General features: G+C 37.2%; 1 protein-coding gene across 2 annotated transcripts in view; it reads left to right on the top strand.

Moving 5' to 3' along the window:
• Positions 1–7,004, top strand: part of FBXL4 (F-box and leucine rich repeat protein 4) — a 58,551-nt gene extending 51,547 nt beyond the window's left edge. For both annotated transcript variants that reach the window (XM_071446268.1, XM_071446276.1), the window contains exon 9: positions 1,233–7,004. In XM_071446268.1, the coding sequence (XP_071302369.1) occupies positions 1,233–1,396 (164 nt within the window). In that variant the 3' untranslated portion in view covers positions 1,397–7,004. The remainder of the gene's footprint in view (positions 1–1,232) is intronic.
• The last annotated feature ends 6,116 nt before the right edge of the window (positions 7,005–13,120 follow it).

The raw sequence follows: 13,120 nt of genomic DNA, 5'->3' as shown, positions 1-13,120 counted from the left end.
GAACTTGTGAAGGGGCTGTAAGTATGAAGAAATTAAAAAAAAGTAGTAGAATTCATGAAAGATAGCTTTAGAAACCCTAAAATTATAATTTTTGGCAATTGAGAAGATTCACCAGTGAAAATCTACTTTAAAAAATCTGCTGCTTTTTTTGCAGGGGAGGTAAGGAGTGTAGGGAACATAATTGGCCCTGGCACTAGACAAGATCCTGAACTAGGTGGCTTTTTGGGGTGCTAGTTAGATGAAGATGGAGCTGTGTGAGTTGAAGTCTGCCAGCAGTTTTCTGCAGTACTCTTGGATACATAAACTCTCTAGAGGGAAAGCTTGATGAGCAGTTTATCCCACTGTAGACACCCAGGCTCAGTTCACTTGCCTAGAGTAACCTGCCAAACTTCCAGCCTTTCCTGTAAGGCATGAATCTCCTCCTCTGGGTCCAGTGTCCTGTGTGCCAGCTGTGTGTGGATGTCCTGCACGCTGTAAGGTCCCCAAGGGGCACTGAGTACTCCAGACAGCTGACTCACACCCCACAGCCCAGTCAGGTGAGCACCTTGGACTGGGCTGTCTGGATGTCCATCAGCTGTAATGGGTGTGTGGATTTGTGCTTATAAACATAGATTTATTTGGTATCTGACTGAATCCTATGCTTGCTGACACCCTGTGTAACACTTGGGAGTTCAGTCACTGTGGTCTTGTTTTTGGCAGGATTTAACTTGTGTGTTTTATACATACATTATGTATGATCAGCAGTCTCTTGAATAACTGCCCCTGCATGTGTGTAATACCCACACTTGCTCTGGAGCCCTGGGAGCCTTGCTGATGCCTTTGGAATTGGAATAACCCCCAGTCACTCATCTGCTGTGCTGATGGTGTGTGTGCTCAACAGGAGAGCATGGCTATAGCCTTCCATGCTGCTGCCTAAGCCTGGCATCTGGTCCCTGGGAGGGCTTGTGGCTCTGGGTACCTGGCTTCTCTAGTAAGAGATTCCCCTTGAAGCTGTAAAGTTGCCCCCCAGTAGGAAATGATGGTGACTTGAACAGTTAAGAAAATGCACTAGGTTTTTTAAAGGTAAAAGTTCTATGTGCTCTTTGGGAAGCTTTTAATTTGAAAACTCATTTAAATAATCTAGATGAAAGTTGTGTTGAAGTAGCTTTTTTTCATGACATGGTATTAACAGCTTAAAAGCCTACACTTTTCTTGATAACTTTACAGTTCTGTTTTGTTTTGTTTTTGAACAGGAACGAGGATGGTGAGCCCTGCATCTTTAAGAAAATTGCTGGAGTCTTGTAAAGATCTTTCTTTACTCGATGTGTCCTTCTGTTCACAGATCGATAATAGAGTTGTGCTAGAACTCAATGCCAACTTTCCTAATGTGTTCATAAAAAAGAGTTTCACCCAGTGACTTCCTACATATGCTGCTGTGGAACTTGTTTGACAGAGTTGTTTTCCTGTAAATTTGTGCTGATTTTTTTTTAAGGAGAATATAAATCTGCTATAAAATAGTGGAAACTATTAATTATCTACACAGATGGGTAAAATACATTTAAATGTATTATGTTTCTTTAAGTTGATATTGTACCTAAGAATTATTTTGCTCTGTTAGTTGGTGGCAGTGCATGTTTTTAAATACTAGCCATATGTCTGGCTTTAATGAGAAGCAAATGAATGTCTTCTTAAATGTCCCTTCACAGGGTATTATACACAATACACTATGTTAATATCCAGGTGAAAGCAGAAGTTCAATATTTATCAGTAAGGAAAATATGGGTGCTTCCTTTTCATGTATTTGTGTATGTATATATAAATGTATACATATGTATTTGTATATACATACACAGATATTGTAGCATTCTAGTTTGACCTGCAGCATAAGATTTTATCATCTGGCCTATAATTAGTTATTTGAAAACCAGTTTAAGTGTGTATAAGAACAGATAGAAAAGGCACTTTGTCTTCTTTGAGTTTTGGCAGTGAATTGTATCTGATACAGCTTTCTCCCTTCCTTCACCTGAAATAGATGTAGTGATGTTTTACAGTCCAGCCTTAGCAGCACAACAGATAAATGCAAGAAAGAACCTGGACCACCTGAACTTGGAGCAGAAATGAAAGATAAAATTGACAGCTGCTTCTTGGTATTGAGATAGAAAGTTTAAGCCAAGTACTTAATGTTGTAACTGGTAATGTGTAGAAAACTCCAGGGTAGTTTTCTTTTATAAATTTCTGTCATGGTCAAGACTTTATTTGTGATACGTCTGGTTATTGTGCAGAGTACCATGAAAAGTAGAACTTAGGGTAATGTGTTAGCAACTGTCCTTTCACTGGCATCAAATCTACTGTCAGGTGTAAAAACAAGCATCTTTGTTCAGTAAAACAGCAATGAAAATATAATGGGTTTGAAACAAGGGCAATACAATTTCATGATTTGATAATTACCAAACCTTATTACTGCATTTTTTTTTTTTTTTGTTTGGGTTTTTGTTTTGTTTTGTTTTTCCAAGAGGAGAGTAGCTCAAAGTACTGTTGCACTCTCTCTTTAAGACTGCTTAACCTCTGGAGAAGGAAAACTGTGTTGATGAACAATTTCTGGAAGTTTCTTCCTTTTGCACTTTCTTGGATGAAGCTTTTCTCTTTTTTTTCCCTTGAATACCACTGCTAGAGTATGTTGCTCTGTACAGCTTTGGTTTAGAATTTTACCTTTTTAGCCATTGTTGATGCATATGGACCATAAAATATAGGCTGTCTTTTGATACTGATTCTGCTATTCTTGTATTGATGGCACTTATTACCTACTGGAATAAGAAGAAAAATACTTTGTCTGAGAGAAGTACAGTATTGTACTGAAGATCAGTGACAAAGAACACTTCAGTTCATGCAGTAAATAACCAACTGCTACTAGAGGACTGCTGCAAATCATTAAAAATCTGACAATCTCTGTGACTCCTGAATGACTGCTTTGAACTCTTTGTGCTGGTGCCAATACTTTAGAAACCATGTCATAAAACAGCTACAGAACATTTATCTGATTTTATTGAAAGACCTAGTTCTTCAGATTTTTAAATTTTGCTGAATCTCTGGGGAATTCCAGATCCAAAGAAGGGCATGCACAGTTGGCTTTTTGATTTTTTCCCTCCACACAGATGGCACTATGGGATTTCCACCTAGTTTATGCCATTTCATTTTTTTCTTCTTTAGAAATCTGAGCATTGTCAGAGAACTTTAAATTGATTTACTTTTTTTTTTTCCATATTGAAAGATGAAGCTTTCGTATGATTCTCTGTGAGACCTCATTTCTCTCAATCTTGTTTGGGTTCATTTGTTTTTCTGTGAACTTGTAACTTTTTTTAGTCTATATTTTTCATTGTAATTATTAAACATTATTATTCTAGTTACATGAGAACACAGGTACAGATAATGGGAGTTTACAAAGAACAGAGTTCAAAACAAATGTATTTGTTGTAAAATTTCACTTCTCAGGGGTTGTTCTGTGTTTATCTCCTTTTTTTCCTACAGAGATCCATTTTGTTTGTTTTTCACTGTAAACAGAGTGGGATGTGGGTGAAGTGATAGCCATTGTGCCTTCAAACTGGTGAACTTGGTAGATAATAGAGTTTTTCTCATCAGTGAATCAAATAAGTGTTTTTGTAATCACATATGTGTAAAGAATTTCATTCTCTGTTGCTTTTTAGGTAGCGTAAAGGAGGTTTAAATTGAAATTTTGTTCACACTGGAAGATTTTTTCTTTCTTGTGTTGCATCTTCTGTTTGAAAATTTTTTTTTTCAGGAATTCTCTATTGTCACTTGGAAGAAAAATTGAAGTTGACTTTTTATTTGGATTGTTTAAAATTTGGCTATTACTGACATATAATTAAATCAAAGAGCAGAGAAGCGATTGGGAATGGCTTCCATCCATAGTTGTAGACTTCAACCTTCAATCAGAGAGTAAGAGGCTCTTTTAGCTATGGCCTTATAAGTCCAAGAAGTCTTCCAGCAAAACAAAGTTAGGCCAGACTTGACATTTGTAATACTTGTAGGATAAAGAAAACAACTTGCTCTTAGACCTTCCCTGTATGTCACCGAGAAGCAAGAATAGGCCACTGTCTCTTTAGTTCTGCTATCTTATACTTAAGTGTGTCTATTTATTTATATATATGTATGCATAAATTATATATATACACACACATTTTGTGTGTCTATATGAATTCTTTTGGATATGTGTACATACATAAACATATATGTATAAATCTCAAAGTTTTTCATGTAGGAGTTACTTTTGTAAAGTGAGTGTAATAGAAAAAAGGTGTTTCATTGCAGTTCTGCTTTCAACTACTCTACTCTACCTGGAGACTGAGTTCATCTCTACCATGCAGCAGGAAAAGCCTGGACAGATGTGCTGAATTTCCAGTGTTGCTTTGCCAAAGTGCCTTTTGGTTTGTCTGCTCATGAAAGGGGTTACAGGGTATGAAGACTGAATGCAAAGTCTGATAACTACTGTGGACTGTCTCCTTGCAAAGCAGTCACATAGAGGGAAACTTACGTTCTAGTTTCATTTAATCCAAAATGAATGATGTCAATTCCTTCACTGGAGGAATTTAATTACTCTTGAATTGGGTCTCATCTCCATCACTAGACTGTCCCTCAGTCATGTTATCTAAATTCTGCTGTTAAGGATATTCCTTTTTTTAATCCTGTTGTTTGGTTATCTGTCTTTCTGAAGCTTTGTAAAAGATATGCTTTGGCAACAAATGTTAAAAAAACCATGGCTAACATGTCCAAAAAAGGGGTTTACTCTGAACTGCTCCTGTTTTTAAGCTAAAGGGGGTCTTCCATACCCTCTGTATGAAATTGATGTGGGATGGCCTGTAGGTAAAGATGTAATTCCTTGGGTAATTTGACAATAAAATATAATAATAAAACACAAAAACTAGTATGATAACTTTACCATTTAAAGCGTCTTCTTAACTCTTCAAGGCTTTAATTCAATAAGTAGTATACTTACTTGCATTCACAATTTTGAGCTGTCTGGCTACATAGCTCTATGAAATGGAAGGGGTTTCTGTTCTTTAAATTACACACCTAATTAAGTCCATTCGTGAGCATGACTTGCATAATTTTGCATGGGAATTTGGACCTTACAATCGCCCATGTACTTGGAAGCCCAAGTTTCAGACAAAAAACCACAAGTGAACAAACAACAAAACCTACCAAAACCTTTGTATTTCCTTAGAACTCTTATGCTGAGTTTCCCAGATATAAGATGTCCAGTAATCATGGTACACAGTGAGTAGAATTCATCTCCCTGAATGTTAGCTCTCTGAAAGTTAGACATCTACTTCAAGGGAGGAATCTGGGCACCTCTGGAGAGTTATTAATCTCCTAAGGCAGACATTTCAGGAAAGTAGAATGAATCATGTTCTAGAGAGCCTCTCTGGAGATTGTGGAAGCTGTGATTTAGCTCAGGTTAGATACTAAACTGAGATTAATTCCATCCAGTGCTGGACTACCTGTCTTGAAAAACAAGACTGAAACAACATCCATCCTTAAACTTTCAAACCCTCCGAATTCCATCCAGAGAGAAGCAAAAAGAAAAAAAAAAAGAAATTCTGAGGAGGAAACCTTGCGGGGTTTTCTTAATGCCAGGATCTGCTTCTGCCCCTTGCTAATACCTGTGGTATATAATTTGTTTTATGTTATCAGTTTATTTGGCTTTTCAGTTTGGGTTTTTGGAAATGCATCCTCTTTTCCTTTCCCAAAATCTCATGTACCTAACTGGCTGTATGTATAGTTCTGTAAATGCTTGAACAGGCAAACATAATTAATGTATTGCCACTATTTTGATAATCTTTCATATTGCTATAATTAAGACTGAGTAGTTTAACTGCTCTACTGTCATCAGAAATGTCACCCACTGTGCATTTGCAAAAATTGTGTGCTGAGTCCTGGTTCTTACTGTGTGTACTTATTGCATCTTTTGGGATATATTTCCCATGTCACATCAGCAGGACTGCTAAATTTACAAAAACTAAATAAAATGGAGCATTTTATTATGAGGACTATGGGAGCGACTTTATGTAGAAGATCTACATGTTCGTTGTTGCTCTTTTACAGTGATTCTGTAAGTTGTAGCTTTGGAAATTACTCGACTAGAAATCCCTGGTTTAATGCATCTGCACTTGCTGTGTCAGATGCAGTCAACATTTTTTTCCAAATGAAGGCATTAGTCCCTCACTGAGATGATGATTTCTGTGATTTCTAGATATCTGACTTGATAATGAAGTGCAAGAAGGTGCTCTTTAATAAAAGTCACCAGCACAGGACAAGTTGTGATAACTGATGTTTGGAAGGGCTGAGAAATGGATGCTGCATGTTACAGATCCTCAGGAGCTTCAGAGAAATGCATCAGCAGGAAGAGTCTCATTAAGAAGATTGAGCCTCTGTAATAGGAGGTAGTGGTGGGATTTTCCTTTTCAGCTAATGGACTAAATACTTTTGTTTGAGTTACATAGCTCTGGTTTCTCCTTGTCTTGTTTTCACCTAAGAATGGTAAATGGCACAGAGTTAGGACAGATGTCCTAAACTGAAGGGCAGCCATTGTGAGGAATGAAGTTTTTCTGTTGCATGTTTTGTTCACCTTTTATAAAAATAAAAGAATAAAAATACCCTCAACTATTTGAAAACTCATTTTCCTTAGATTCTGAAGAAATGTAAATGTCAAGAAGGTTGAGGAAAGAGAAAAGGAGACTTACTCAGATTTATAGGGAAACTCCTGGAAGGGTAGCCAGAGCTATTTATAGATGTGAGGAAAGTAAGTGCCTTGCTCTAGATCAGCTCTTCAGCTCTACCTTTCCCAGAAACATAGCTGTCCACATAGTATCACATGCTCATACTTCTAAATCAAAATTTACCATTTAGATGCTCTTAATATTGACCTTTCGTGTACATGTTTGTGCAGTAAGTCAGAATGTCTCTGTTTCATTTTTATCAACTACATAAAAATATTTTTTCTTTGCCTACCACTGTGAATTCATGTTTTTTGTTATTTATTGAAATTATTTCATGCATGTACACACAGATGCATGTAAGACGTAATTGCTCAGATTTTCTGCAACAGGTCCTTTTCTGAGACAAACTGCAGTTTGGGGGTAAAAATGGTAAAGTCTCTGAAGAAGGTTCAAGGGAAATCTGATCAATGTATTGGAATACCTGATGGAGGGAAAGAATGAAGAAGAGGGAGCTGGGTTCTTCTCAGTGATGCCCATGAACAGGACAAGAGGCCATGTGCACAAATTGAAGCACACAAGATGACACATTCTATGGCACAGGCTGCCTAGAGAGCTTGGGGAGTCTCCACCATTGGGGACACTCAGCATCCTGGGCACTGGCTGGGTGGCCCTCCTTAAGCTGATGGAGGCTGGACTAGATGACCTCCAGAGGTTCATTTCCAGCCTCATCTGTTCTTTGTTCTATCATCTGAGATATGCCTGTGGTTGGTTTCTTTGCTTCATTGTACTGATTGCTGAAGAAGGTGGGGAGAGGGGAAAAGAAAGAATACCTGTCATAAGGAACTTGGCATGTTGAGAACAAACCCAAGAATTTTTTACATTTCCCTTTTTTGTTATTTTAGGAGAAGTAACATATCTCTCCATTTAAGTTAGCAGGAGAATCTAGATGCATCTTAACTGGAATAAAATTTTGGTAACGTTTTCAACATGCAGCTCTGTAACATACAAAGCACACAACTGTTTTATGTGAGTGTGATTGTCACTCCAAAGCCTGAAAGTTACACCAAGGACTAAGAAAAATAACCCTATTCTTGGGCACTGGCAGTAGTTTCTGGGTAGAAACTGAGTCATCTATAATACACTAGGAATGGTTTAGTTTGCAAATCTTTAGTATTTGTTTATGTAGACCTAACACTGAATTTGGATTGCCATGGTTTAGGTGACAGTTATTCCTGCTTACTCTGTTGGAAACTGAGTATAGCAGTTGCCTGTTCATAGTGTCAAACACAAATACTTGAATTCAGGTGAAAAAGAGGACCAAATTTACAAAAGAGTGAGATGTCTGAGTGTTTTAGGGAGGTACTGTGTATAATTGTGGTGAGTTCCCATCTTTTGAATGTTTACTATTTTACCATTGTAAGGAGTTGTTGTCTCTGCTCACCATCAGAGATGGATTCCCTTTTATCAGATCTTGGTCTCTCTAGATTTTTCTTTTAAGGCAGTGCCACAGATTTTTGCACAAACCCACTGTTCTGAAACTAACAGAGAAAATAGCTGGCTTGGTTAGGATTTGGAAACTAATGGCTACTCTATGCTTGAAGTTATTTTGGAATAGTTACTAAAAGTAAATTAGAATAACCAAGAATTGATGTGTTCACAGGGAGACCTTGCACTTTCTGATTTAACTTTGGCATACTGGCAATTACAGGTGCCCTTCAGCTGTCATGGTGAAATCTGTGTGATGGTGATCTTTCTGGATTTTGTTAATGAACATAAAGCCACTGCAGCTCTTCAGCATCTTGTGGCATTTTGCATTCATGTCCTTGCCAGGCAGATGGTGGAGTTGAGGGTTGTGGAGATTGGCCTAGCTCTGGAAGTGAGGTGTGTGAATTGCCTGGGGAAATTTCCTGCTCTCATTTATTCATATGTGCAGATGAGGAGGAAGGACATCTCCAGACTTTCACATTTAAATACCTAAATCCAGCACCTGGATTCATTTAAACATAATAGGTCTCTCTCCCTGCCCCCCATCACATAACCAGCAACAAAATTCTTGCATTGTATTTATGATTTAATAGTACACTCCATTTTCTGCTGCAATAGGAGTTTGAGTAATGTAACGAGAAACTCCTATTGCATTACCTTTTAAAGAAACTAATTTCTGTAAAGGTGGAAGTGCAGCAATAGAGGGAATAGTTCCAGACACTATCTGTAAATACCTGTGCTGTGCATGCTATGCCTGTAAGCACCAGAAGCAAGTTATGCCTTTTTGTAATAACAAGTTGAGAAGGACAAAAGGGATAATTGCCTCTAAGCACATTTTCTGTAGCTGGAGGATATTTATATCATTGAATTTTAAATATCTAGAGTAGATACTAAAGTTAGGACACTATTCTCCTAGGGTCCTGTCACTGAGTAGATAGGTTCTTCTATAGGGTAATTTGGATCAGATTAGTCTTCAATTGAGGTCTTCAATTGACCTTTGGAGAAGCAGAGGTCTGTGTAGACCCAATAAAACTTCTGTTGGAAGCTAGCATGAGTGGATTCAGAGTAAGAGGTTGCTTAACCCTTGGTGCTCTCTATTAGTCCCCTAGCTTGACTTGCTTCCACCAAAGGCCACCACTTGCGTTGCCCTGTTAGTTGAACTGGATTTGATTGCTCCCTACAAAATATCTTGGTTAAAACTAGAAAACTGCTTGTTTTCTAGTAGTTGTCCTTTTGGTTGTTTGGGGTTTTTTTTACCCTCCCAATTTGGCTATTAAAGCAAGCAGAAGGAAGGGGGCATTTAGCTTCAATTAAAAGAATAACAAGCAGCAGGTGGGAGCATTTTGGTTGTGCAAATGCTTTAATTCAAATTAGCATAAATGAGGATAGCCACTTTTGATTGTGATCCAAAGCTTCTAAATTTTTACATAGTTCATCTCAGTGCTGTGCCACAAAAATGTCCAACGTGAGGTTGTTTATTTGCACCTCATGCTGGTGACTCAAGTCCTAAAGTATAAAATGCTACTGTGAACATATGAGAACATTCAGGTCCTAAACGGCTTCAATAAATTCCCCAAAAAAGATCCTTCCTTCCAAACAGACATTGGAAGTTTTAGATTAGAAGGGTTCATAAGAGCATGTTTAAGTATGGTGAAGGCAGTGGTTAGCAAATCTGAGCTGGAGGGAGGGGCAGCAGTTCTCTGATGTGTTTTTCAGGACTGTTTTCCTGATCTTAAGCTGCATTAGCCCATGAAGCTAACATCCACCCCTTTGCAGTCCTAAATATGGTCAGTATTCCAAGAGCTCTTTCTGGATGTGCAGTCTTAGATCCCAAATCTGTTTTCTGTGTTCCTATTCAGTAATTAGCTGATCCACTTTTAGTTTTGTTAAGGTGTTTACCTTAACATCTAGATTTATTTTTAATATTCCTCTCTGAGACTCATGCTTTTCTTTTGTACTTAGGCAAGTACTTGATTACATTTCAAAGCAAGGTTTTTCTTCTGATCTTGTTCTGCTTGACTGAGAGTAAGTGGAAGATAATGTTATTGGTGTATTCCTTCTTTTCAGATTTGGCTACTGTGTCTTCTTTCTTTCTGTGTGTAAACCCAAAGGTTTTATGTGTGTCTGCATTTGTAGACACAGCTCTGGCATGGATCCCTGGCTCCTCCTCATTTGACTGATGCTTTTGGGGTATGAAGTATGGGTTGACTTGAATACACACATACACACAAAACAGAGATGTCAGCCCTGTATTCATGAAGGATTTCATTTATTATGGAGAAATCTAATGCCTTATATTGCTAATTCAAAGATAAAATCTTCTTATCTTTAGAAGTTAACCAATGATTTCTATGTAGGAAATTAAACCTGTTTTCTTCTGCTGTGTTGGATCATTTAAAATATCATAATACTATGTTCTGCAGTTTACTCCATTACTGCCAGTATAAAGAAGTTGAAAATAATGATCTCCCTGAGTTGTCAGTGTCTGCTAATTCAGAGATGACAGAAATGTGTTTAAAATATATTCAGCCTATAATATTTATCTTGCTTTGCACTTAATTTGTTTCCCTTTGACTGTGTTGCAAAATGCCAAATGTACATAAAATAATGAATAAATAAAAAATAAATTATTTGTCTACATTCATTGACCTTTCATGCATTCCTTTTAAAAACCAATAAAATACAACACAATATGATGCATTCCAAGGAACAGTTTGGTTATATTTTTATCACTGTTCATTTTGAAACAGGTTGTTTTTTGGATATTAATTTGTAACCTAGCTTTTTAAAAAAAATATTATTAGAAAAGTGTATTATTGTTTAATGGTTAGCTTCTAGTCCTATGAAAGCACGTGGAACTAGGTGTATTACACAAAATAGATGCTTCAGTGCCTGAAACAGTTTGTGGTACAGAGCAAGAGACAACAGATGTATGTAGACAGATGGGATATAAAGCAGAATATGGAGATTACAATGTACCAAGAGAGACCTCCAAGAAAAATATAATTGTTGACTTTCTTTCAAGAATAATTTCCTAGTCTAGTGCAAATTATGTTACCATAAGGTATTTCTTAATCCCTTTAATTATGTTCGCTCTGGTACAGTTGCTTTTAAATGTGGAGCTTAAGTAAATTCTGAATTTAGCAAAAATGTTAAGGTCTCTGCCTTAAGGCAGCTTTGAATATGGGCACCAGAAGGGGGCAGGTGATCAGCTGGACTCTACTTGTCAAGATCAACCCAAATGTTGAATTGAAAATGAGCAACTGCTTTGCTAGGAGTTTGTCCTCCTTTTGATGAGTTATCTAAAGTGGTTTTATAGGTTCCAAAGTTGATGTTGATTTAATCAGTGCCCATTTTCTTCTAGACAAATTTTTTGAGTGTTAGGTTCTCCTGATAGTGCTAATTGTTCAAGGCAATTAACTTAACCAGATACAGAGCTTTGAGTTTTCTAACATCTCTAAAGAAACTCGTAATAAGACTTTTAATCTCCAGCACCTCCTGAAGGGTTCTGCTTTTGTATCACAGCTTTGCCTCAGGCCAGTTTAATTTCAAATGTGCTAAAACTGTCTTCTAGCATCAACTTAGAGCTGCTGGTGCTTACAGTTATCCAGAAGTGTATGAACAAGACTGGACCTGGCTTCTGTGCATTTGGACAAAATAAAGCTTTTGATGCCTGCTAAAGTACAGTTTCAGGCATTGTTTCTGGTGGCCCTGTTTCTCATTATACCTGTTTCACAGTATTGAAAATTCACACAAATATCTGAAATGTGTCAGGAGTCCATCTTTCCTCTATGGGGCACTTCTGGTAGTGCAAACAGTTTGAAAACCTACACAGATAAAGCCAGATTTCAAAATATGTCAGGATTTGCAGACTTTAATGCCTGAAAGCCTGTAATACACTTTACATTATTGTTTGGCAGATGTGCATTATTACTTGGGCAGCTTAAGGAGTTATGGGTTCTCCACACACACACTTTTACCTGCTTTATGTCTAGACAGAGGGAGGAAAGTTTAGTGTTCTGTGAAAACATTAAAAATGCAAACTTATGTCTGTTACTTTGCAATGCAATTGGCAATCTTGACTGAAATTTAAACAGAACACTGCAGATCTGATACCATGCATGCCGCAATTGTTTATTCACTGGTAAAATCAAATGTTATTATATACAATGTAGGCATTTATTATCACAAACAGATTTTAACATAATGCTTTGCCTCACAGTTTTTTAGAGCTAGAAATAAAAATGCCCTGATGCTGTCACCAGGCAGTTTTGAGCTGACAAGTATCTTCAGAAGGTAAAATAAATGCAGCAGCATTTTTGTAGCAAGGTCATGTCCACCTCTCTGGATGCAAATGCACAAACAATTTCAGTTCAAACTTCAGGCCAGTATGTCTCTAAATGCAGCTGGAGGCCAGTGATGCAGTCTCCATAATTTCTTTGTGAAAAGGATGAATCATCCTTAGATTTAGCCTTGTTAACTGGCTACAAGCTCAGGGCTCAAAGTGCACCACAGGCAAAATATTTTAAAAAATATTTATAATAAGCATTAAATTGTCTGTATTTAAAAACTACACTGAATGTGAAAGATGTGACTGGCAATCTACTTAGGTTATCTTTTCTAGTACCTGTGTCTAATAATAAATATTAACATTACTGCAGCACAGAAGGCCTATCATAGAAGAATCTAGAAAATTACTGTGTTTGGGATAAACTTCAGAGAACTTACTGTGTGGTATCTCTGTTCAGAGAAACCTTCATTGTGTTTTTGCCATTGCTTCTGCTTAGTAATTGCAAAGGGTTTGTCTGCAAAATTATCTGTCACAGGGAGGGTTCATTGAAGGTGATGACATGCTATTTTCAACATATGTCTATTTTTTTCCCCCCCATAATATTCACTGTTAGACTTGATACAGTGCCTTG

This window comes from Agelaius tricolor, unplaced genomic scaffold (assembly GCF_023055355.1).
Source record: "Agelaius tricolor isolate 1412-34295 unplaced genomic scaffold, bAgeTri1.0.p SCAF_1, whole genome shotgun sequence".
In the NCBI taxonomy this organism is placed as follows: Eukaryota; Metazoa; Chordata; class Aves; order Passeriformes; family Icteridae; genus Agelaius; species Agelaius tricolor.
The sequence above is the reverse complement of the archived record's forward strand: the minus strand, read 5'-3'. Positions and strand labels throughout refer to the sequence as shown.